The following is a 24,946-nucleotide window of genomic DNA, read 5'->3' as shown; positions in this document are numbered from 1 at the left end:
CTCCCTCAGTAAAGATCCTAATGATCCATAAGTATGAATCCCTGCCCCCTGCACCAGTTCCTCAGTCATGCATTACCTGCCAAATCATTCTATTCCTACCCTCAATAGCACATGGAAAAGGCAGCAATCTGGAGATTACCACCCTGGAGGTCCTGCTTCTCAGCTTTCTACCTAGCTCCCTAAAATCTCTCCAGGATTCCTCACCTTGTCTACCCATGTCATTAGTGCCAATATGTAGCAAGACTTCTGGCTGCTCACTCCCACTCACCCAATCTGAGACATCCCTGATTCTGGCACCAGGGAGGCAACATGCCATCTCAATGTCTCCAACACGCCCACAGAATCTCATCTCTGTTCCTGTGATGAGGGAATCTCCTATGAACATTGTAGTCCTCTTCATCTCTCTGCTCTTCTGAGCCACAGCACAAGACTCAGTCCCAGAGACCCGGTCATTGTAGCTCCCCACTGGTAAGTTGTCCCTCTCAATAGTATCTAAAGTTGTAGACTTATTATTAAGGTGAATGGCCTCAGTTGTCCTCTGCACTGGCTGTACATTTTCCTTCCTAGGGGTGACTACCTCCCTGTAGCTCCTGTCTATCACCTCCTCAGTTTCTCATATGAATTGAAGGTCATCAATCTGCAGCTCCAGTTCCTTAATACGTTCTCTCAGCAGCTGCAACTCGGTGCACCCGGTGCAGATGTGTTTTTCTGGGAGATTGGAGGTCTCCCAAACTTCCCACATCTCACACAGAGTACAAAGCACTGCCCCGGAGCCATTCTCACTCAACTACTGTGCCCTAACAGATGAGGAATGAACAGTTAAGAACAGAAAGAGATACTTTCAAGATACTTAACCTCACCCAAGCCTGTACTCACCTAAGCATGATGAGCCAAAGCCTGAACCCTGACACACTCTCAAGAATGGCTGCTCCGCTCGCACCCGTGATATTTTTATTGGCTGTTTCCAATGAATCCCTCCTGCTGATTGGTCACTCCTCAACTCAGAGAAACAACCGCGAAGCTCGGCCTTTAAAATCTCAGTCACCATCCTGATTGAAAGCTAGCTCTTTTTACTCACTCCCTGACATCCATCATCCAACTCAGAGAAAAGTGCATGAAACCCAGCTTATTAAATCTTGAAAGTGAGCCTGACTGAAAGAAAGCTCTTTTTACGCACTCCCTGACGTTGATTACCCATCTGTGCTCAGTCAAACCCTGGTTAGACCACACTTGCAATATTGTATTCAGTTCTGGTCACCTCATTATAGGAAGAATGTGGAAAGTTTAGAGATGGTGCAGAGGAGATTTACTTGGATGCTGCCTGGAATGGAGAGCACGTCATGCAGATACTTTGAGCTTTTCTCATTAAAGCAAAGGAGGATGAGAGGTCACTTGATAGAGATGTAAAAGATGATAAGGGGCATACAGAGAGTGAACAGACAGAGGCTTTTTCCCAGGACAGAAATGGCTAATATGAGGAGGCATAATTCCAAGATGATTGGAGGAAAGTATAGGGGAATATCAGAGGTAAGTTTTATTTTAACACAGATGGTGCTAGGTGTGTGGAACCCGCTGCCAAGGCTGGTGTAGAGGCAGATACATTAAGGACATGTAAGAGACTCTCAGATAGGCATATGGGTGATAGAGAAATTGAGGGCTCTGTGGGAGGAATCAGAATCAGGTTTAATATCACTAGTAGATGTCATGAAATTTGTTGTCTTTGCAGCAGCAGTACATTGCAATACATAATAACAGAGAAAAGGATGTGAATTACAGTAAGTTAAAATAGTTAAATTAAACAAATAGTTTAATAGAAATAAAAAAAAATTGTAAGGTAGTCCATTCAGAAAACAAATGGCAGAGGGGAAGAATCGTCGAGTGTGTGCCTTTAGGCTCCTGTACCTCCTTCCTGATGGTAGCAATGAGAACAAGCCATGATATGGGTGATAGGGGTCCTTAATGATGGATGCCACCTTTTTGAGGCATTGCTCCTCAAAGATGTCCTGGATAATACAGAGTCTAGTGCCCATGATGGAGCTGACTATGCTTACAACTCTTTGAAGATTAATCTTAGAGTAGGTTCAAAGTTAGGCACAACATTATGCGCTGGGGGGAACTGTTCTGCAATATGCAGTGATGTTCCATAGCGAACATTCAGATTATGTGTAACTACTAACGGACTCTTAAATTAAAGCCATTTTAAAATGGGCTTTAATTACTGTGACTTTACGAACTAATATGATATGAATTATGATTTTATTCTTTAATTCATAATGCAGCTGCAAACAAAAAGGTGAATGATGATAAAACACAAATAGAGTAACATCAGGAACTTTCTATTGGAAGACTGGCCCTTACAATACTTATTTACATGAAAAACATCAAAACATAATCTGCTGTGTGAAAATCATTTAGTTCAAGTTCAGATGTACAAGAACATTCAGTTATTTTAAAACAAAAGCGATTTAGTCTGGTATTTGGTGGCGCTAAACACTTGGAGGACAAAAACATAATAGTCTCTTTAGAATATTTCTGGTTGAACTCTTGTGTATTCAGCTTGGGGTTTCGTCCTTCACGTTCATAAACTGTAGAAGATAGTCCACCATCTGTCAAAGAAGAAATATTTATCATTAGCAAAAGAGTGGTAATTTTAATCATTTAAGGATGTTTAGAACATAGAACAGTTCAGCACGGGAACAGATGCTTTGGCCCACAATGTTCTTTCGAACCAATTAAATTAGTAATCAAACAGCCAACCACACTAAACTTTTCTGCCTATGAAATATCCAGATCCTTTCACTTTCCTCACATTCATGTGCCTGTCTAAATGTCTCTTAAAAGTCTCTAATGTATCTGCCTCTCCCACCACCCCAGGCACCCACCACTCTGTGTAAAAAACTTTCCCCTCACATCACCTTTGAAATTACCTCCTCTCACCTTAAATACAAGCCTTCTGGTTTTAGACATTTCAAAGAGTAATAATATTTGCATTTTTATATTTTATTTCCCTCGTCCTTATTAGCTCTCTTTTCCTCTTGATTATTGATCTCACAAAAAGAAGGTAAATAGAACAAAGGGCATTTGACTTGATTTCAGATCTCCATACTTCCTCGCTGATCTCTGGTAACATGCAGATACGGTGAGGCTTAAATTTGTTTCAAACATGGTGAAGATCCCCCTTTCGGCCTAACTGAAAACTTACTTAGAGATACAGCAAGTAACAGGCCCATCATCATTATCATTATGTGCCCTGTCATCTTTGTCCACCATTGTTCTTGGCAAATTTTTCTACAGAAGTGGTTTGACATTGCCTCCTTCTGGGCAGTGTCTTTACAAGATGGTTGACCCCAGCCATTATCAATACTCTACAAAGATTTTCTCACTGGCATCAATGGTCGCATAACCAGGACTTGGGATATGCACTGGTTGCTCGTAAGACCATCCACCACCTGCTCCCATGGCTTCACGTGACCCTGATCCGGTGGGGGGGGGGGGGGTGAGCAGGTGTCACGCCTTGCCAAAGAATGACCTGCAGGCTAGCAGAGGTACGGAGCACCTTGCACCTCATTTGATAAAGATGTATCTCCACCCCATCATGCAGTAACAGGCATGGGCCCCATGAGCCCAATTACCCTACTGAACTATACACCTTTGGAATGTAGGGAGAAACAGGAGCACCCAGAAGAATCCTACACAGTCATGGAGAGAACATGCAGACCCCCTTCAGACAGCGTTGGAATTGAACCCCAGTTCCTGCTGCTGTAAGAGTTTTATGCTAACTGCTATACGGTACCATGCTGCCCCCAAAACAGTAAGTGGATGCACAAAATCTGTAGACACAGTACAATTGAGTTAAGTATTTTCCATTTTTTGGTACCATTTTAGCTGTTTTTCCTTGCTATTAAGAGATATTTAAGATGGCATAAAGCTTTTTGTTTTTATATCCCTATAGCATTAAAACAAAAAATACGCACCATCTTAAAAGTTACTTCCCCAGGCACTTAATCTGATCAATCATTCTGGTTAGACACCCCAGCCCCCTCTGTCTATTACCTCAGTCATGCATTGCATTGGAAAGACTTTAAACCACTTTTTATAATGCTGTTTATATTGTAGTTTCTGGAATTTATGTACTTATACAAATTTTATTCCATGTCTGTACTTCAACCTCTTAAGTTTATTTTTACTCTTTACTCTTATAACTGTTCAATAATGTTCTTGATGTATGTCACATCAACACATCACAGCAAAAATTCATACGAAAATGTATATGGCAAATAAATTTGATTGTTGATATTTAAGCAAATGGCTTTCGTAACATAGTATCAGAGCCCAAATCTAGAAAATTTTTAAAGTTTACCCAAAAGTGCAGAAAAGAATTTTGCAATAGGAATCCCCCTCTCTGTGAGAAGGCAGGTGAATGGGGTTGAGTGGGATCCGGGATCAGCCCTGATGGAATGGCGGAGCTGACTCGATGGGCTGAATGGCCTAATTCTGCTTCTATGTCTTATGCTCTTATGGTCTCTGAAATCTGTGATAGAGTCTTCAGCTTCAAATATTAACTTTTGATTCTCATTCAACAGATGCTGCCTGGTGGCATGGGGCCAGAGCTAATGGGATTGTTGTCTCGCGGTTCTAGTGGCTTGGGTTCAATCCGGACCCTTTGATGATGCCCGCAAGGAGTTGGCACGTTCCCACATGGGATTTCTCTCTGTGCTCAGGTTTCCTCCCACATCCCAAAGACATGCATGTTGGCAAGTTAACTTGCCACTGTAAATAGAATAGAATAGAATGGAACTTTCAAAAACAAGAGAAAATCTGCAGGACGCTGGAAATCTAAGCAACACAGACAAAATGCTGGAGGAACTCAGCAGCGCAGGCAGCATCCATGGAAAAAAGTACAGTCGACATTTCGGGCCAAAACCCTTTGGCAGGACTGAAGGAAAGAAGATGAGGAGTAAAGTTAAAAGGTGGGGGGAGGGGAGGGAGAATCACAAGGTGATAAGTGAAGTAAAGAGCTGGAAGTTGATTGGTGAAAGAGATATAGGGCCAGAGAAGGGGGAATCTAATAGGAGAGGACAGAAGGCTGTGGAAGAAAGAAAAGGGTGGGGGAGCACCAGAGAGAGGTGATGGCAGGCAAGGAGATAAGGTGAAAGAGGGAGAGAGGGAAAAGGGGATGGGGACTGGTGAGGGGGGGGGGCGGGGTTATTACTGGAAGTTCAAGAAATCAATGTTCATGCCATCAGGTTGAAGGCTACCCAGACGGAATATAAGGTGTTGTTCCTCCAACCTGAGTGTGGCTTCATCATGACAGTAGAGGGGGCATGGATTGACATATCGGACTGGGAATGGGAATTAAAATGGGTGATCACAGTGAGATCCCATTTTTTCTGGTGAAGCGGTCTCGCAATCTACTTCAGGTCTCGCTGGTATACAGGAGACCACACTAGGGGCACGAGACACAGTTTATGACCCCAACAGACTCACGGGTGAAGTGTCACCTCACTTGGAAGGACTGTTTGGGGTCCTGAATGATAGTGAGGGAGGAGGAGTAGGGACAGGTGTAGCACTTGTTCCTCTTGCAAGGGTAAGTGCCAGGAGGGAGATCAGTGGGGAGGGATGAATGGACAAGGGAGTCAGGTAGGAAGTGATCCCTGTGGAAAGCAGAAATTGGGGAGGAAGGGAACGATGTGCTTGGTGGTGGTATCCCATTGGAGATGGTGGAAGTTCTGGAGAATTATGTGCTGGACGTGGAGGCAGGTGGGGTGGAAGGTGAGGACAAGAGAAACCCTATCCCTGGTAGGGTGGCAGGAGGATGAGGTGAGAGCAGAGTGTGTGAAATGGAAGAGATATGGTTGAGGACAGCATTGATGGTGGAGGAAGGGAAATTGTTTCATTTTCACTTTCAGCAGTTTCTGGCAAGACTGAATGCTTGAAACCACAGTGAACAAAATGATACTGAATTGTCTTACTGCTTATTTCTCACCAATTATCAGTGATAAAAATTATTGATTTTGAACACAAAATATGAGCTACTGATACTATTTTAAAACTATTTGCTCAAAGCACAGGGTAGAGCCTAATGGCTGCACAAGTGCACATGACTGACTCTGGTTAGAAACCGTTCTGCAACAGTCTCCTGTCCAAATTAAGCGGCACAGTGCTCCAAAGAAACAAGGGGAAACTTGCCTATTTTTTCAATCATACCGGTGCCACAGGATATATGTGGTAACCTGCCTCGTCCAGTAGCACCACATCCATAATGAAGAAGTGTTTTGAGAGGTTGGTGATGAAACACGTTAACTCCTGCCTGAGAAGGGGCTTGAATCCACTCCATTTGCTCACTATCACAACAGGAGAACAGCAAAATGCCATCTTACTAGCTCCTGACTTAACCGTGGAACATCTAGACAGTGAAGATGCACACATTAGGAAACTCTTCATTCACTACAGCTCAGTATTCATTACTATGATCCCCTCAAAGCTAATCAGTAAGCTCCAAGATCTAGGTCTCTACTCATCCTTGTGCAGTTCGATCCTTGATTTCCTCACTTGCAGACACCAGTCTGTTTGGATTGGCAATAACATCTACTCCACAGCTTCCATCAACACAGGTGCACCACAAGGCTTTGTGCTTAGCCCCCTGCTCTACTCACTTTATACTTATGACTGTGAGGCTAACCACAGCTCCAAAGCCATATTTGAGTGTGCCAATGGCACCACTATCATTGGCCGAACAATGAAGGTGACAAATCAGCATATAGGAGGGAGATTTTAAACCTGGCTGAGTGGTATCACAACAACACCCTCTCGCTCAACATCTGCAAGACCAAGGAGAAGATTATTGAGTTGAATTGAATTGAATTGACTTTATTTTTACATCCTTCGCTTACATGAGGAGTAAAAATCTTTACGCTATGTTTCCATCTAAATGTGCAATGTGCAATCATAGTAATTTATAATAAATAGAACAGTCAATGTAACATAGAAATACACTCAATCAGCATGAGTTAATCAGTCTGATGGCCTGGTGGAAGAAGCTGTCCTGGAGCCTGGTGGCCCTGGTTTTTATGCTGCAGTACTGTTTCCTGGATGGTAGCAGCTAGAATAGATGATGTTAGGGGTGACTCGGGTCCCCAACAATCCCACGGGCCCTTTTTACACACCTGTCTTTGTAAATATCCTGAATCATGGGAAGTTCACATCTACAGATATGTTGGGCTGTCTGCACCACTCTCTGCAGAGTCCTGCAATTAAGGGATGTACAGCTCCCATACCAAGCCGTGATGCAACCTGTTAGGATGCTCTCAATGGTGCCCCTGTAGAAAGTTCTTAGGATTTGAGGGCCCATACCAAACTTCCTCAACCGTCTGATGTGAAAGAGGCACTCTTGTGCCTTTTTCACCACACTGCTGGTGTGTACAGACCACGTGAGATCCTCGGTGATGTAGATGCTGAGGAACTTAAAGCTGGTACAGTACACAGTAAAAATGAGACCGTTTTTTCAGGACCATGGTGTTACATGACACAGTACAAAAACTAGACTGAACTATGTAAAAAACACAAAAAAACTACACTAGACTACAGACCTACCCAGGGCTACATGAAGTGCACAAAACAGTGCAGGCATTACAATAAATAATAAACAAGACAATAGGAACTTTTATTACCCCTCAACCATTAGGCTCCTGAACCAGAGGGAATAACTTCACTCAATTCGCACATCACTGAACTTTTCCCACTGAACTGGACTCGCTTTTTGGACTCTTCATCTCATGTTCTTGATAATTATTGCTTATTTATTTATTATTATTATAATCACCCTTTTCCTCTTTCTTTTTGTACTTGCACAGTTGTTCTTTACTTGCACAACATTATGGATAATTAAACTCATGTCGATCTAGGCTTTTTGAGCGATCCCAGTAAGATGCTTTCATGGCAGAGTTTAAATCTGTCAATAGACTTCTATTTCTTTGTCTGATTTTCCTGATGTTTCATGCTTTCATAGGTCGGATGTTGCAATATGTAACAATGCTTCAGCTCTGTCAGATTCAAGAGGCCAGAGGACCAAAAATACAACTAATGCTCTAGTATTTGGTTAACCCCAGTGACTAAAATGAATTTATATTCTACTTTTACCACAGACCAAATCGGAAGTGCCAGAGTGCTGGAGGTGGTGTGGCAAAATGCATCCATGCTAGAGTTTGTTCGGCAGAAGACCAGTGTATTGTGTTCAACTGCAGACTGCTGCAACGTTCATGGACTCAGGGACTTGGGCCATATTTCTTTTTGTGTGACTGTATTTTATTGCTAACTTATATGTCTTTGCTATTTTAAATGTGTTATATATGCCTGCGCTAAGTATGACTGTTGTGTTGCACCTTGGCCCCAGAGGAACGCTGACTTATTTGGCTGTATTCTTTGGATATTCATGTATGGTTGACCGACAATTAAACTTGAACTTGAACTTAAATTACATGGATCACTTATTATATTCAGGGAATGTAAATCTTAGATCAGCACACACAAAATGCTGGAGAAATTCAACATGTCAGGCAGCATCTATGGAAAGGAATAAGGAATCGACATTTTGGGCTGAGATCCTTCATCAAGGCTGGGTACATTGTATTAATGTAAAGCATATCTGAGCACCTATGTTCATTAGAAATTTAAGCAAAACAAAACATAGCTGCCTTAGAAAGGACAAAGAAAATAAAACTAAAACAAATCGGCTACTTCTAAACTGACAATAGGCATCAACGAAAATCAGTTATTTTTGTGTAAAAATGCTCTGAGGTTTTTTTGGTAAGAAACAATTGCCACTGTCACCAACAACTAGACCAAAACCTGCAAAGTCAATAATTGGTCAGTTTTTCAGACAATAACTTTCTATTTATGGGGGGACCAATATCCTAGCGGGGAGGTTTGCTAGGGCTACAGGGCAGACTTTAAACTAGTAAGATGGGGGGGGCGGAAATCAATTTGAGGAAACTATGAGAGAGGAGGTTAGTTCACCAGTAGAGCAAGTAAGTAGACAGTGTGTGAGGGAGGAAAGGCAGGTGATGGAGAAGGGATGCGCTCAGCCCGAAGTTGTAGGGGAGAAGAAAGAAAAGGATAATAAATTTGAATGCATTGCTAGGGATGAAAAGAGAGGAGGAGGTGGAGAGTATCTTAAATGTATCTATTTTAATGCTAGGAGCATTGTAAGAAAGGTGGATGAGCTTAAAGTGTGGATTGATACCTGGAATTATGATGTTGTAGCTATTAGTGAAACATGGTTGCAGGAAGGGTGTGATTGGCAACTAAATATTCCTGGATTTAGTTGCTTCAGGTGTGATAGAGTAGGAGGGGCCAGAGGAGGAGGTGATGCATTGCTTGTCAGAGAAAATCTTATGGCGGTGCTTTGGAAGGATAGATTACAGAGCTCCTCTAGGGAGGCTATTTGGGTGGAATTGAGGAATGGGAAAGGTGTAGTAACACTGATAGGAGTGTATTATAGGCCACCTAATGGGGAGCGTGAGTTGGAAGAGCAAATGTGTAAGGAGATAGCAGATATTTGTAGTAAACACAAGGTGGTGATTGTGGGAGATTTTAATTTTCCACACATAGATTGGGAAGCTCATTCTGTAAAAGGGCTGGATGGTTTAGAGTTTGTGAAATGTGTGCAGGATAGTTTTTTGTAACAATACATAGAAGTACCGACTAGAGATGGGGCAGTGTTGGATCTCCTGTTAGGGAATGCGATAGGTCAGCTGACAGATGTATGTGTTGGGGAGCACTTCGGGTCCAGTGATCACAATAGCATTAGCTTCAATATAATTATGGAGAAGGACAGGACTGGACCTAGAGTTGAGATTTTTGATTGGAGAAAGGCTAACTTTGAGGAGATGCGCAGGGATTTAGAGAGAGTGGATTGGGTCAAGTTGTTTTATGGGAAGGATGTAATAGAGAAATGGAAGTCATTTAAGGGTGAAATTATGAGGGTACAGAATCTTTATGTTCCTGTTCGGTTGAAAGGAAAGGCTAAAGGTTTGAAAGCGCCATGGTTTTCAAGGGATATTAGAAACTTGGTTCGAAAAAAGAGGGATGTCTACAATAGATATAGGCAGCATGGAGTAAAGGAATTGCTCGAGGAATATAAAGAATGTAAAAGGAAACTTAAGAAAGAGATTAGAAAAGCTAAAAGAAGTTACGAGTTTGGTTTGGCAAATAAGGTGGAAGTAAATCCGAAAGGCTTCTACAGTTATATTAAAAGCAAGAGGATAGTGAGGGATAAAATTGGTCCCTTAGAGAATCAGGGTGGTCAGCTATGTGTGGAGCCGAGGGAGATGGGAGAGATTTTGAACGATTTCTTCTCTTCGGTATTCACTAAGGAGAAGGATATTGAATGGTGTAAGGTGTGGGAAACAAGTAAGGAAGTTATGGAACCTATGACAATTAAAGAGGTGGAAGTACTGGCGCTTTTAAGAAATTTAAAAGTGGATAAATCTCCGGGTCCTGACCGGATATTCCCCAGGACCTTGAGGGAAGTTTGTGTAGAGATAGCAGGAGCTCTGACGGAGATCTTTCAGATGTCATTAGAAACGAGGATTGTGCCGGAGGATTGGCGTATTGCTCATGTGGTTCCATTGTTTAAAAAGGGTTCTAGAAGTAAGCTTGGCAATTATAGACCTGTCAGTTTGACATCAGTGGTGGGTAAATTAATGGAAAGTATTCTTAGAGATAGTATTTATAATTATCTGGATAGACAGGATCTGATTAGGAGTAGCCAGCATGGATTTGTGCGTGGAAGGTCATGTTTGACAAACCTTATTGAATTTTTTGAAGTAGTTACGAGGAATGTTGACGAGGGTAAGGCAGTGGATGTAGTCTATATGGACTTCAGCAAGGCCTTTGACAAAGTTCCACATGGAAGGTTAGTTAAGAAGGTTCAGTCGTTAGGTATTAATGCTGGAGTAATAAAATGGATTCAACAGTGGCTAGATGGGAGATGCCAGAGAGTAGTGGTGGATAATTGTTTATCGGGATGGAGGCCGGTGACTAGCGGGGTGCCTCAGGGATCTGCTTTGGGCCCAATGTTGTTTGTAATATACATAAATGATCTGGATGATGGGGTGGTAAATTGGATTAGTAAGTATGCTGATGATACTAAGGTAGGAGGTGTTGTGGATAATGAGGTGGGTTTTCAAAGCTTGCAGGGAGATTTATGCCGGTTAGAAGAATGGGCTGAATGTTGGCAGATGGAGTTTAATGCTGAGAAGTGTGAGGTTCTACATTTTGGCAGGAATAATCCAAATAGAACATACAGGGTAAATGGTAGGGCATTGAGGAATGCAGTGGAACAGAGAGATCTAGGAATAACAGTGCATAGTTCCCTGAAGGTGGAGTCTCATGTAGATAGGGTGGTGAAGAAGGCTTTTGGAACGCTGGCCTTTATAAATCAGAGCATTGAGTACAGAAGTTGGGATGTAATGTTAAAATTGTACAAGGCATTGGTAAGGCCAAATTTGGAATATTGTGTACAGTTCTGGTCACCGAATTATAGGAAAGATATCAATAAATTAGAGAGAGTGCAGAGACGATTTACTAGGATGTTACCTGGGTTTCAGCACTTAAGTTACAGAGAAAGGTTGAACAAGTTAGGTCTCTATTCATTGGAGCGTAGAAGGTTGAGGGGGGATTTGATCGAGGTATTTAAAATGTTGAGAGGGATAGATAGAGTTGACGTGAATAGGCTGTTTCCATTGAGAGTAGGGGAGATTCAAACGAAAGAACATGATTTGAGAGTTAGGGGGCAAAAGTTTAAGGGAAACACGAGGGGGTATTTCTTTACTCAGAGAGTGATAGCTGTGTGGAATGAGCTTCCTGTAGAAGTAGTAGAGGCCAGTTCAGTTGTGTCATTTAAGGTAAAATTGGATAGGTATATGGACAGGAAAGGAGTGGAGGGTTATGGGCTGAGTGCGGGTAGGTGGGACTAGGTGAGATTAAGAGTTCGGCATGGACTAGGAGGGCCGGAATGGCCTGTTTCCGTGCTGTGATTGTTATATGGTTATATGGTTATTTAAATCACAACTTTGGTACAACAGTTTATTCCCATCAATTCACAGGATCATTAACAAATAAACTCAACACTAACACATGCTCCATGTAAATAACAAAAAAATTTAGTTTGAGTATCTTAAAGAAATTATAGTGAAAAACTACACTTCTTCACCCTCTTATATAAAAAAACGACCTTTCAACTTTACCATAATTTATGTAATTTACAAAAAATGGGCTTGGCCTTCCCAAAACCATTGTAATGATACTAATTGCTTTTCTTGGTTTCAAGGCTTTCAATTCCAGTATCAGGAATTACCACCCTGAAGTTTTCTGTCAAAGATGCTTTGAAAGAACAAATACTTTGACTAAGCTTCTTATCTTGGTATCTGCTTGATGTTCATCTCTACTAGGCACGTGTTTTTGTTGTCACTGTTGTACATTGTATGACTATAAATTAGATAGAGTTATCACATTTATAGAAAACACTATATAAAAATAGGACATAGAACAGTACAGCACAGTACAGGTCCTTCGGTCCATGATGTTGTTCTGACCTTTTAGCCTACTCCAAGATCAATCTAACCCTCCCCTCCCATTTTTCTTTCATCCTGCCAGGTGAACAATTGATCCATTTTTCAGACAATAATTTTCTATTTAAATCACAACTTTGGTACAATAGTTTATTCCCATCAATTCACAGCACCATTATCAAATAAAATCAACACTAACATTAAGAGTATCAAAAACGTCCCTGATGTATCTGCCTCTACCACTACCCCTGACAGTATGTTCTATGCATTTACCACTCTCTGTGTGGAAAAAAACCTTCCTCTGACACTCCCCGCATACTTCCCTCCAATCATCTTAAAATTAAGCTGCCCTGGGAAAAGGCACTGAGTGCTTATTCTATCAATGCCTCTTATCATTTTATACACCTCTATCAAGACATCTCTCATCCTTATTCACTCTAAATAGAAAGCCTTAGCTTACTCAACGTTTCCTCATTCGACGTGCTCTCTAATTGAGTTAGCATCCTGGTAAATCTCATCAGCATCCTCTCTAAAACTTCTATATCCTTCCTATAATGAGGTGACCAGAAATGACCATAAACAACAAGTGTTGTCTGACCAGAATTTTATAGAGCTGCAACATTACCTCGCGACTGTTGAACTCAATAGTTAGGTCAACTTTTGTTTTGTCTTTCAACATTCTTCTTTTCCTTTCTGACTGAACTGTGTTTTTCTTTAGACAAGAAATTATCTCCTCTGCTTTACAAAAATAGCTCTCCTTCATGAACATTGGTTGCAGGCCTGTTTCTCCAATACATCGTAAGCAAATGCTTTAGTAGGGATTTACTATAAAATAATGATTACCTGAACCCTCATTCCAAAATGCATTATACAATTATTAAATCCAACTATCATACAACATGCTGTTTCCCAAAATTAAACCTGGGATACTCTGTTTTTAGAACATAGAACATAACTCAGAGATATGGAGGAATTTTTATAGGGTGGTGAATCTATGGAATTCATTGCCACAGACGGCAGTGGAAGCCAAGTCATTTAGTATACTCAAAATGCTGGTGGAACACAGCAGGCCAGGCAGCATCTATAGGGAGAAGCACTATCGACATTTCAGGCCGAAACCCTTTGTCAGGAGGTTCTATGTTCTAAAAATACCCCTAATGTATCTGACCCTTCCATCATTCCTGGCAGCACATTTTACTTTCTGTGTAAAAAAAATATGCCTCTGACATCCCCCCCTATACTTTCTACCCAACACCTTCAATTTACATCCTCTTGTATAAGCCATAACAAGGGGCTAATAATTTTACAAAACGTATTTTGTTTTAAACACACTTGCCTCTTTGAAGTTGTAGTCAGCTGTCTGCTGTGTTTTCTTATTAAGTACTGGAATGTCTTCTCTTGATTTCTGAATGTCTGTTGACAAGGTTTCTTCCCACAAATTTAAGAAATTCTTGGCCACCTCGGTCAACTGCAAGCTGTCATCTGGCTGCTTAGCAACTCCTGACAGAACTGGATATATCATGCTGTCTCCATTGGCATAGCCATAAAGAGTATCATCTATACTCTTTTTCCCCATCAAGTGTCCTTTTGAAAAATGAAACAAAGACATTTTTACTCTATAAGCATGAAAAGGCAGGATTTCACAAATAATATTTTTCAATGCATCTCCACATTCCCTTGAAGGCAGAACCTTCACCAGGAATGAAAGGAGTCATTTTAAATATTTTGACTGATACAGGTTCAATATTAAAATTACATGCAAATAATACACTTTCAGGTTGTCCCCCCCCCCCCCCCGTACATCTCAAGACAGTGTTGGTCATTAACGCTAATGACTCATTTGTTTCGATGATTCAATTTACCTGTGACAATTAAAGCTATTCTTATTGAATCTTTAATCTTTACACAATGTATTTTCAAACAAGCAACACTTAATACCAGAAATCAAAAGATGTCAGAAATTTGAAGTGAATACAACTTGCTGGAAATGCAAAGGATTTCAGACAGCATCTGCAAGGACTCCCCCAAGAGGACCACAACTTTGTCGAAGGTTTTGAAGGCTTGCATGCCTCAACGACCCGGAGGGCTGTGTTGGCTGGGTCAGAGCTTTGTTACTTGGCTTTTGGTAGGGTTGCTCATGCCCAACAGGTCACAATATAGAGGCCAGACTGAGAGTGGCCCATTGGTCTTCCATGTTCTTGGGTTCAGCTCAGGGATAACAACCCTGACTGGTCAAAAAAAGAATTTTTATGGAAACGACAAAGAAGAAACCTTCTACATCTGAGTGAGGTGGTATTCCTGAGTCTCCACCTAGAACTTGCATGACTGACAGCAGTGAAAACTGAGCTACTGACACAATGAAGGAAGCTCTGAACACCACCAGAGATGGAGGACCTTCACTGCTGCCCTAAAAGCCGGCGGCATAACGGGCAGTAGAGTAGAGATCTGCAAAGACAAATAACTGACGTTGCAGGTCAACGCCGTCTCATCTGATGAAAGGTTAATCAACCTGAAAGGTTGACTTGGTTTCCCTTATGACAATGCAGCTGGAGCTGCTGAGTATTTCAAACAATGCACATAAAGTGCTGGAAGAACTCAGCAGGTCAGGCAGCATCTATGAAGGGAAATAAACTGTCAATATTTCAGGTAGAGGCCCTTTATCAGGGCAGAATATGCTTGTGTTTCTGAGTATTTAGAGTCATAGAGCACTAGAGTGTAGAAAAAGGCACTTTGGCCCATCTAGTTCATGCCAAACTATTAATCTGCCCAGTCTCATCAACCCACACCTGGAGCATAGCCCTCCATACCCTTCCCATTCTTGTACCTATCCAAATATCTCTTAAATGCTGTAACCAAACCTCCATCTACCACTTCCGTTGGCAGCATGCAATACTCTCATCAACTTTTTAACATTTTCCCTTTTAATATCCTTCAGGTATTCTGGTTGAAAAATTCAAAGTACAAAGTAAATTTATTATCAAAGAACTTGGGCCTCTGCACCTCCCTCTGCAATTGGATCCTCAACTTCCTAACTGGAAGACCACAATCTGTGTGGATTGGTGATAACATCTCCTCCTCACTGATTATCAACACTAGCACATCTCAGGGGTGTGTGCTTAGCCCACTGCTCTACTCTCTCTACACCCATGACTTTGTGGCTAGGTGTAGCTCAAGTACCATCTATAAATTTGCTGATGATACAACCATTGTTGGTAGAATCTCAGATGGAGACAAGTGGGCATACAGGGTGAGATATACCAGCTGGTTGAGTAGTATCACAGCATTAGGATTGAGTAGTGCCACAGCAACAACCTTGACATAACACCAAAGAGCTGATCGTGGACTTCAGGAAGAGTAAAACGAGGGAACACAAACCAATCCTCATAGAGGGATCAGAAGTGGAGAGAGTGAGCAATTTCAAGTTCCAGGGTGTCAAGATCTCTGAGGATTAAAACCTGGTCCCAGTATATTGAAGTAGCTGTGAGGAAGGCAAAACAGTGGCTATATTTCTTTAGGCGTTTGAAGTGATTTGGTTTGTCACCTAAAACACTTGAAATCTTCTATAGGTGTACCGTGGAGAACATTCTGACAGACTGCATCGCTGTATGGTATGGGGCCTGCTGCACAGGATCAAAAGAAGCTACAGAAAATTGTAAAATTAGTCAGCTCTATTGAGGGTACTAGCCTCCATAGTCTCAAATAAATCTTCAAGGAGCCGTACCTCAGAAAAGCGGACCCCCCACCACCCAGCACATGCCTTCTCATTGTTACCAGCAGGAATGAGGCACAGAAACCTGAAGGCACACACTCAGCGATTCAGGAACAGTTCCTTCCCCTTTGCCATCCGATTCCTAAATGGACATTGAACACTACCTCACTTTATTTAATATTATTTCTGTTTCTGCATTATATTTAATCTAACTATTAGATATACACACTTACTGCAAGTGATTTATTTATTTATTTATTTATTTTCTTTCCATATTATCATGTATTACATTGAACTGCTGCTGCTAAGTTAACAAATTTCGCGACACGTGGGTGATAATAAACCTGACTCTGATATATGTCACCCTATACAACTCAGGTACACTCTGTCACCTGGAGACCATTTAAAATGCATAGCAGCCACGCACAAGACTATCACAGTCGCTTCACAATTCTTTCAGCCACCACTATGATTCTACACTTCAGCTGGTAATGAAAGTCTGATCAGTATTAACTGTTCCTTCAGGATACAGTCCCTTACTAAAAGCTCAGTCTCCACACGCTTGGAAAGGATCCAAAAATCACAGTTTATTTTTCGCTTTTAACAAAAACACAATCATAATTAGCTACCACCGCGTTAACAACTACTAACGCTTGTCAGCACATTTCAATTCACAATTTACAGATCTTATTTATATATATATATATATATCTTAATAAATCACCGTTGAAAGTGTGGCTTTTGAGAGTATCTGGAACACTTTATGTGGGTAATTCTCTAACTGATATTAGCTTCCATAAAATTATATAGAACTGTATGTGTTGCCAGAGAACTTCCTTTCACCTCTCAAAGTGCAAACAGTACGACATAATTTTCATTAAATTACCCTCTTGCATTTTTAATTAGATCAAGAACGTCCAATTCATCTTCTGACTCTGATAAAAGCTTCCATGTTAGAAGCATCCAGCTAGGAACACTTAAGATGAAGTTTTCCCAATAGAAGGGGGTTCTCTCCATTACTGGGTGCAGCAGATTCATTATGAACAATCCTTCGCTGTGAGGCCTATACTTTTTGTAGGCCTGATGCGAATCTTAGAATTCTGGAGCAATTTCAACAATTCTTTGCTGTCACTCACAATCTTGTATTGTTCCAAGCTCGAAGTAAACTTATTGTCAAATACAGAGGCATACAATCAGTGGCCACTTTATTAGGTACAGGAGTGGAAACTGATCTTCTGCTGCTGTAACCCATCAACTTCAAGGTTCAACGTGTTGTGCGTTCAGATTAGACTATAAAATCATAAGACCACAAGACATAGAATTAGGCCATTTGGCTTGTCGAGGCTGCTCCGCCATTCGATCATGGCTGATCATTTTTTTCCCTCCTCGGTCCCACTCCCTGGCCTTCTCCCCATAACCTTTGATGCCTGGCCAATGGAGAACCTATCAATCTCTGCCCTAAATACATGCAATGACCTGGCCCCCAGAGCTGCCTGTGGTAACAAGTTCCACAAATTCATTACCCTCAGGCTACAGAAATTTTTCTACATCTCAGTTTTAAATGGACACCCCTCTATCCTGAGGCTGTGCCCTCTTGTCCTAGATGCCCCTTTTCCACATCTACTCTGTCTAGGCCTTTCAACATTCGAAAGGTTTCAATGAGATCCTCCCTCATCCTTCTGAATTCCAACAGGCCTGGAGCTATCAAACGTTCCTCGTATGATAACCTTTTCATTCCTGGAATCCTCCTTGTGAACCTCCTCTGGACCCTCTCCAATGCCAGCACATCTTCTCTTGGGTGAGTAGCCCAAACTGTCCACAATACTCAAGGTGAGGCCTCACTAGTGCCTTATAAACTCTCAGCATCACATCCTTGCTCTTGTATTCTAGACTTCTTCAAATGAATGTTAACATGGCATTTGCCTTCCTCACCACCGACTCAACCTGCAAGTTAACCTTTAGGGTGTTCTGCACAAGAATCCCAAGCCCCTTTGCATCTCAGATTTTTGGATTTTCTCCCCATTTAGAAAATATTCTGCACATTTACTTTGTTTATCAAAGTGCATGACCATGCATGTTCTAACATTGTATTTCATTTGCCACTCTCATGCCTATTGCCCTAATCTCTCTAAGTCCTTACGCAGACTTCCTGTTTCCTTAACACTACTTCCCCTCCACCAATCTTCATATCATCTGCAAACTTGGCAACAAAGCCAACTATTCCATCATCTAAATTATTGATATACAGCATAAAAATAAGTGGTCCCAACACCAACCCTGCAGAACACCACTATTCACTGGCAGCTAACCAGTAAAGAATCTTTTTATTCCCAATCACTGCTTCCTACCAATTAGTCAATGCTCTAACCATGCTAGTAACTTTCCTGGTAAGCAGCCTCACCAGCTTGAGGCACCTTGCCAAAAGCCTTCTGAAAAGCCATATATACAACATTCACCACATCCCTTTTATCTATCCTACTTGTAATCTCCTCAAAGAATTCCAACAGGTTCATCAGGCAAGATTTTCCCTTAAGGAAATTATGCTGACTTTGTCTATCTTGTCCTGTGTCACAAAGTAGTCCAAAACCTCATCCTTAACAATTCACTCTAACATCTTCCCAACCACTGAGGTCAGTGTAACTGGTCTATAATTTCCTTTCTGCTGCCTCCCTGCTTTCTTAAAGAATGGAGTGATATTTGCAGTTTTCCACTTCTCCAGAACCATGCCAGAGTCCATTTATCCTTGAAAGATACAGGAGTGGAACCCTATGCAGTCTTCTGCTACTGTAACCAGTCCGCTTCAAAGTTTGATGCGTTATGCATTCAGAGATGTTCCTCTGCACACCACTGCTGTAACACCTGGTTATGCGAGTTACTGTCACCTTCCTGTCAGCTTGAACCAGTCTGCCCATTCTCCTCTGACCTCTCTCATTAACGAGGTGATTTCACCCACAGAACTGCTGTTCATTAGATGTTTTCTTTTTGCAACATTCTCTGTAAACTCAAGAGACTGTCATGTGTGAAAATCCCAGGAGATCAGCAGCTTCTGAGATACTCAAACTATCCAATCTGGCACCAACAATCATTCCATGGTCAGAGTCACTTAGATCACATTTTTTTTCTCATTCTAATGTTTGGTCTGAAGAACAACTGAACCCCTTGACCATGTCTGCATGTTTTTATGCATTGAGTAGCTGCCACATGACTGGCTGATTAGTTAATTACATTAACGAGCAGGTGCACTGGTGTGCTTAATAAAGTGGCCACTATGTTACTATACGTTGCAATTCATTTTCTTGCAGGCATTTACAGCAAAAGAAAGAAATACAACAAAATTTTATCAAAAACTATATATAAACAGAAACATACTGATAAATAACCAATGCACAAAATAAGACAAAGTTATGAGGAGTCCTTGAAAGTAAATCTATAGATTGTGGAATCAGTTCAGAGTTGAGGTGAGTGAAGTTACCAGTCCAGTTCGGGAGCCTGATGTTTGTAGGGTAAAAACTATTCCTGAATCTAATGGTGTGGGCTTTTTTACCTCTTGCCTGATGGTTGATTCCAGAGATGAGGGGGTTAGACTATGAGGCAAGGTTGAGTTGCCTGGGACATAGCCTCAAGGTTTGGGGGAGTAGATTTAGGACGGAGATGAGGAGGAACTGCTTTTCCCAGAGAGTGATGTATCTGTGGAATTTTTTGCCCAACGAAGCAGTGGAGGCTACCTCAGTAAATATATTTAAGACAAGGTTGGATAGATTTTTGCGTAGTAGGGTTACGGGGAAAAGGCAGGTAGGTGGGGGTGAGTCCGTGGCCAGATCAGCCATGATCTTATTGAATGGCAGAGCAGGCTCGACGGGCCAGATGAACTACTGTGCCTATTTCTTATGTGACAGGAGGACATTACCTGGATGGTGGGGGTCTTTGTATATTACTTACCTTGGAGCAGAATGATTTTTATTGATTTTTATTCAGTAATCCTACTTTACAGAGCCATGCAAAGCTGATCAAACAGTTATCACAATGAGTCTATCTATATGCCAATCAATGATTATATTCAGAAGGGTTGCTAATGGCAGTACCTAATAGCTCTTTCAAGTCTGATTTGACTGCCTGTGGAAATCTAGAATAGATCCCACCCCACCGCAGCTGGTCAAAAAAAAAATGCATTTATAAAACAGTGGACACATTTTCAAGATGCAAGAGATTCTGCAGATGCTTGATGTCTTGAGCACCACACAGAAAAAATTTCTGGAGAAAATCAGCTGGTCGGGCAGCATCTAGGGAAAGCAATAAACAATTGATATTTTAGGAGGAAACCCATCATCGGGATCAGGAGGGAAGGGAACAGAAGCCAGAATAATAACACAAGAAGTTCTGCATATGCTGGAAATCTTGAGCAACACACTCAAGTACTGAAGGAGATCAGCAGTATTTATGGGGAGGAATAAACAGTTGACTCTTCATCAGTACTGGAAGGGAGGGGGCAAAAGCCAGAATAAGAAATTGGGAGGAGGTAACGGAATATAAGCAGGCAGATGATAGGCGAGATCAAGTGAGGGAGAAGGTGCTGGGTGGGGGGAACGGAAGGAGTACAAGTTGGCACATTTTTAAGAATTCTCAGAGTATATTGAATATTTCTTGAAAAGTATTCACACGTAACAGCGGGAATTTTTGCAACAAGATAAACAAGGGAAATGTATCCTTTAGATGTCGAAACTGTTCACCTGCTCTGACCACAGCCCATTTCGACGGCTGTGACTCAGAGTGCCAACCTGTGAATGCGGTTAATAACTCAGCCTGTTATTACAAACATTACCACGAGGTGGCGCAAACCACCGCAAATTAGGGATCCTACCGCTCACCTGAAAGTTGCTCAGTATCTGCGGAAATACCAAGAGCCAAGAAAGCAAACTTCTACCATATTGCCTGTTTAATAAACTGACCCTAACTGTTCTGTTGTCGGCCTTTGTAATAAGAGAATTTGGTCCAGACACAGCAAATCTATTACCTCAATCACACCACCGCACTGTAAACACGTTAAACCCCTTTTTATTGTGGCTTTTATGCACATTTTATTTCACACCGCTTTTTAACCTCTTAAGATTATGTTATTTAATTCTTTATTCCTATAAGTGTTGAATATTGGGGTTTTTTTGTATCACATCGCGCCGACACACCACAGCAAATTCCCAAGTGCACATGGCGAATGAAGTTGATTTTTTTTTTAAATTGGCGAAATAACGCACACACAAATTGCTGGAGGAATTCAACGGGTCAGGCAGCACCTTCATCCGAAATGACGCGGTTACAATGAATTGGCATTCGACCGTCTGCGGGATTCATTGCCACAAACAGCCGTGGCGGCCAAGCCGCTGGGTATATTTAAAGCGGATGTTGATAGGTTCTTGATTAGTCAGGTCGTTAAAGGTTACGGGGAAAAGACAGGAGAATGGGTATGACGGAATGGCAGAGTGGACTCGATGGGCCGAACGGCCTAACTCTCCTCTTACGTCTTAAAATTAGCTGAAAAATTACGAGCGATTTGGATGCGCCTCCCTCACGGGTGAATACTGCGTTACAGAGGTCTGTTCCCTTCGGTTTGTAAATACAGTGTGTCGAGGAGTTTTGGTCTGGAGCGGTCTCCTGTTCTAGGCTTCATAGAAATCACCATACACTTACTTCGGAAGTCCGTGAAATGACGGCGTTAGAGACTGAAAATCTTGTCTGCAATCGAATTACCCAGCTCCAGAGAGGGAGATAGAATTATAATTGGAGACGAGACCACCTGCCTTTTAACTGGGCACGCTTCTTCTATTGTTGATGCACTTTTTGCCCCTCAGGGGTGAACAAATACTTCCGTCCTACAGTAAATTAGAGAAAATTGTAGGAGGACGATCCAGGTTAACAGGGACAACGCCGAACTGTTAAATACTAAGTACACTATAGGGGTTTCAGAACGCATAATACAGAACAGTACAGTACACCCTACTCCAAGATTCAAACTAATCCTTCATTCCCACATAGCCCTCCATTTTCCTATCGTCCTTGTGCCTATCTGACAGGCTCTTAAACATCTTTAATGCATCTGCCTCTAGCACCGCCTCTGCGCCCCAACGCATGCCACCTTCCATGTGAAAGCGTCCCGAAGAAGGGTCACGGCCTCAAACGACATCTCCATAGACGCTGCCTGACCTGCTGAGTTCCTCCAGCATTTTGTGTGTGTTGCTACCGTGTAAAAGAAACCTGGCTCTGGTATCCTCCCCCCCACCCCCATATTATGGTGGTTGTCCATCGTGTTCGACGATAACAGGAAACCTGTGTGGTAGAGGTTTTTTTTAAAGTGGAAAAGACTTTGCACTGGGGGGAGTTCCACCCCCCTCCACCTCAGACGTCCATGTCCGGTGGTCCGAACAAGCGTCACAACCTGGGGTTGCAGCGGATGACCATGACGTCTTCTGTGCCTGGTCGTGCCCTCCCTCCCCACGGAACATTTCCGAACCGCCCTCCTGGCCGTTGGATCTCCCTGTCGATTTCATCCGCTCAGTCCGTCAGACTGCCGCCCCCACCCCATACCTGACAGTTATGCCCTTTCCTATGAGCCACTTCCGCCTTGGGGGAAAGTCTCTGGATATCAACTTGTTTGTCTCCATCAAGTAACTTCCCATTCTCTTCCACTCCAAAGAGAAAAAGCTCTATCTGAGGTTGCATTTTGATCCGGTTAAACCTTTCATTAGCATAAATGAGTTTCATGACTCTGCTTAATTATTTATTTATTACGATACAGAGCCTTTCCGGTCCTTGGAGCCGCGACATCCAACAACCCACCTATTTAATCCTAGCCTAATCACGGGACAATTTACAATGACCAATTAACATACTAACCGGCGAGTCTTTGGTTGTGAGAGGAAACCGGAACACTGGGTGGAAACCCACGCGGTCAGGGGTGGGGGGAACGTACAAACTCCTTACAGGCAGCGGCGGGAGTTGAACCCGGGTTGCTGGTATTGTAAAGCGTTGTGCTAACCTCTAACTTGTATTTGACTTTAATAGAGCTTCGCAACTGTGTTCAGGCAGCGCTCCCGTGGATGAGAAGTTCTGGGCGAACGCGTTATATAACGCTTTGCCAAATGAATTAATCGAAAGCGTCGAAGCTACTTAAAAAGATGCAAAGTGTGGCGACACTTGTGGGCTGCCCCCAGCACGTCATTTCCTGTGCTAGCTGTTGGCGCAAACGGCGCATTTCACAGTATGTTTCGACGGGCAGATGATAAACAGTTCTGAACCCGAAGAAAACAAAACGTGTGAAGTTGTTCTAGGCTGGAAAGAGTGCCGAAACTCGACAGCAGAGGTACAGCAAGTGCGCAGAAGTTCTGCTTAAATTTTAAACAAATACGCATTCAAAATATTTTCAGTAAAATTCCGATAGTTGATATTTGAAGAGAAATCACATTTGGCCATAACAGCATAAGACAGGAGCAGAATTAGGCCATTCAACCCATCGTGTCTGCTGCACCATTCAATCATTACCCCTCTCAACCCCGTTCTCCTGCCTTCTTCCCGTAACGTTTGACGCCCTCACTAATGAAGTACCTATCAAACTCCGCTTGAAATATACCCGAGGATGTTGTCGGCTCAGCCGTTCGTGCCAATGAATTCCACAGTTCTCCTCACCCCAGTTCTAAAGGGATGTCTTTCTATTCCGATGCTGCGTCCTCTGGTCCGAGACCCTCACGCAGGGGTTACCAACTTTTTTTTCGGGTCATGGATCAATGCAAGAGGTCCGTGAACCTCGGTTTGGGAACCTGCCCTGTAGGAAACCTCTTCTCCAGGTCCACTCTCTGGGCTTTTCGATATTCGATAGGTTTCAATGAGATCCTTCCTCAGTCTGTAGTTCCTCGAATTCAGAAGGTTGAACACAAGACATAATTGGCAAAATCGCAACCAGCCAATCAGGCCAATAAAATGTCCATTTGTGCCCCCTTGCCAAGTTGAATCAGGTTTGAAACAAGCAGCAATAAAATTGTATACTCACCCACTGCCCAGTGGCTGCCTCTGGGGATCATCTTAGACAAACCGCCGTGATTTTGAACTGGAGCAGCAAGTCCATAATGGACTTTGGAAGTAGCAATGCTGAAAACTATCAGAGACAGGAGCAAACGATGTTTCCAAAAAATCAGTTCCGACCCCATCTCCCGGTAGTTGCTCACCAATCTCCCTCCCTACCCCTTCTTCTCTCTCTTTCTTTCCTTCTAGACTGGGAAAAACGCTGTCCCGGAGCGTTTCAGATGGATCTTCAGTCACAGAAATGATCTCCGTCTCTCTTCGGCTGTGTGTGAGCGGAATTTATAAGAAACCGTGACGAAATCACGGGGAGCCGACAGAATTAAAGCGGCTGACGATGGCATGCGTGATGTGTTGGTGTGGTATAAATCATCCATCCCTCTTTCGGATCGATTGTGTCTCCCGGCGCCGGATATGGTGCCTTAATGATTCTACGAAGGGTCCCTTTGTTATTTTTGGAAAACTTATCAAGATTTTCCATTGTGTAAAGAGGGGAGGGGGGGGGGAAGTTTTGTGTTTTTTTTGCTTCAGTGACCTTTTTTAACTCGCGAGTACACACCCTTCTCCGCCTGTCATCTCATCCCAGTGACAGACTGAGGTG

At 42.4% G+C, this 24,946-nt stretch overlaps 1 protein-coding gene across 1 annotated transcript; it reads right to left on the bottom strand.

Annotated features, from left to right (window-relative positions):
* Positions 1 to 1,665: 1,665 nt before the first annotated feature.
* Positions 1,666 to 24,605, bottom strand: grp (gastrin-releasing peptide). Its single transcript, XM_073063923.1, has 3 exons — positions 24,317 to 24,605; positions 13,909 to 14,156; positions 1,666 to 2,606 (listed from the first exon to the last, which is right to left on the bottom strand). The coding sequence occupies exons 1-3, from the start codon at positions 24,471 to 24,473 to the stop codon at positions 2,553 to 2,555; spliced, it is 459 nt and encodes a 152-aa protein (XP_072920024.1). The 5' UTR covers positions 24,474 to 24,605; the 3' UTR covers positions 1,666 to 2,552.
* Positions 24,606 to 24,946: the final 341 nt, after the last annotated feature.

Source organism: Hemitrygon akajei, chromosome 13, assembly GCF_048418815.1.
Source record: "Hemitrygon akajei chromosome 13, sHemAka1.3, whole genome shotgun sequence".
Lineage (NCBI taxonomy): Eukaryota > Metazoa > Chordata > Chondrichthyes > Myliobatiformes > Dasyatidae > Hemitrygon > Hemitrygon akajei.
Note: the sequence above shows the minus strand (reverse complement) of the source record. Positions and strands in the feature narration are given on the sequence as shown.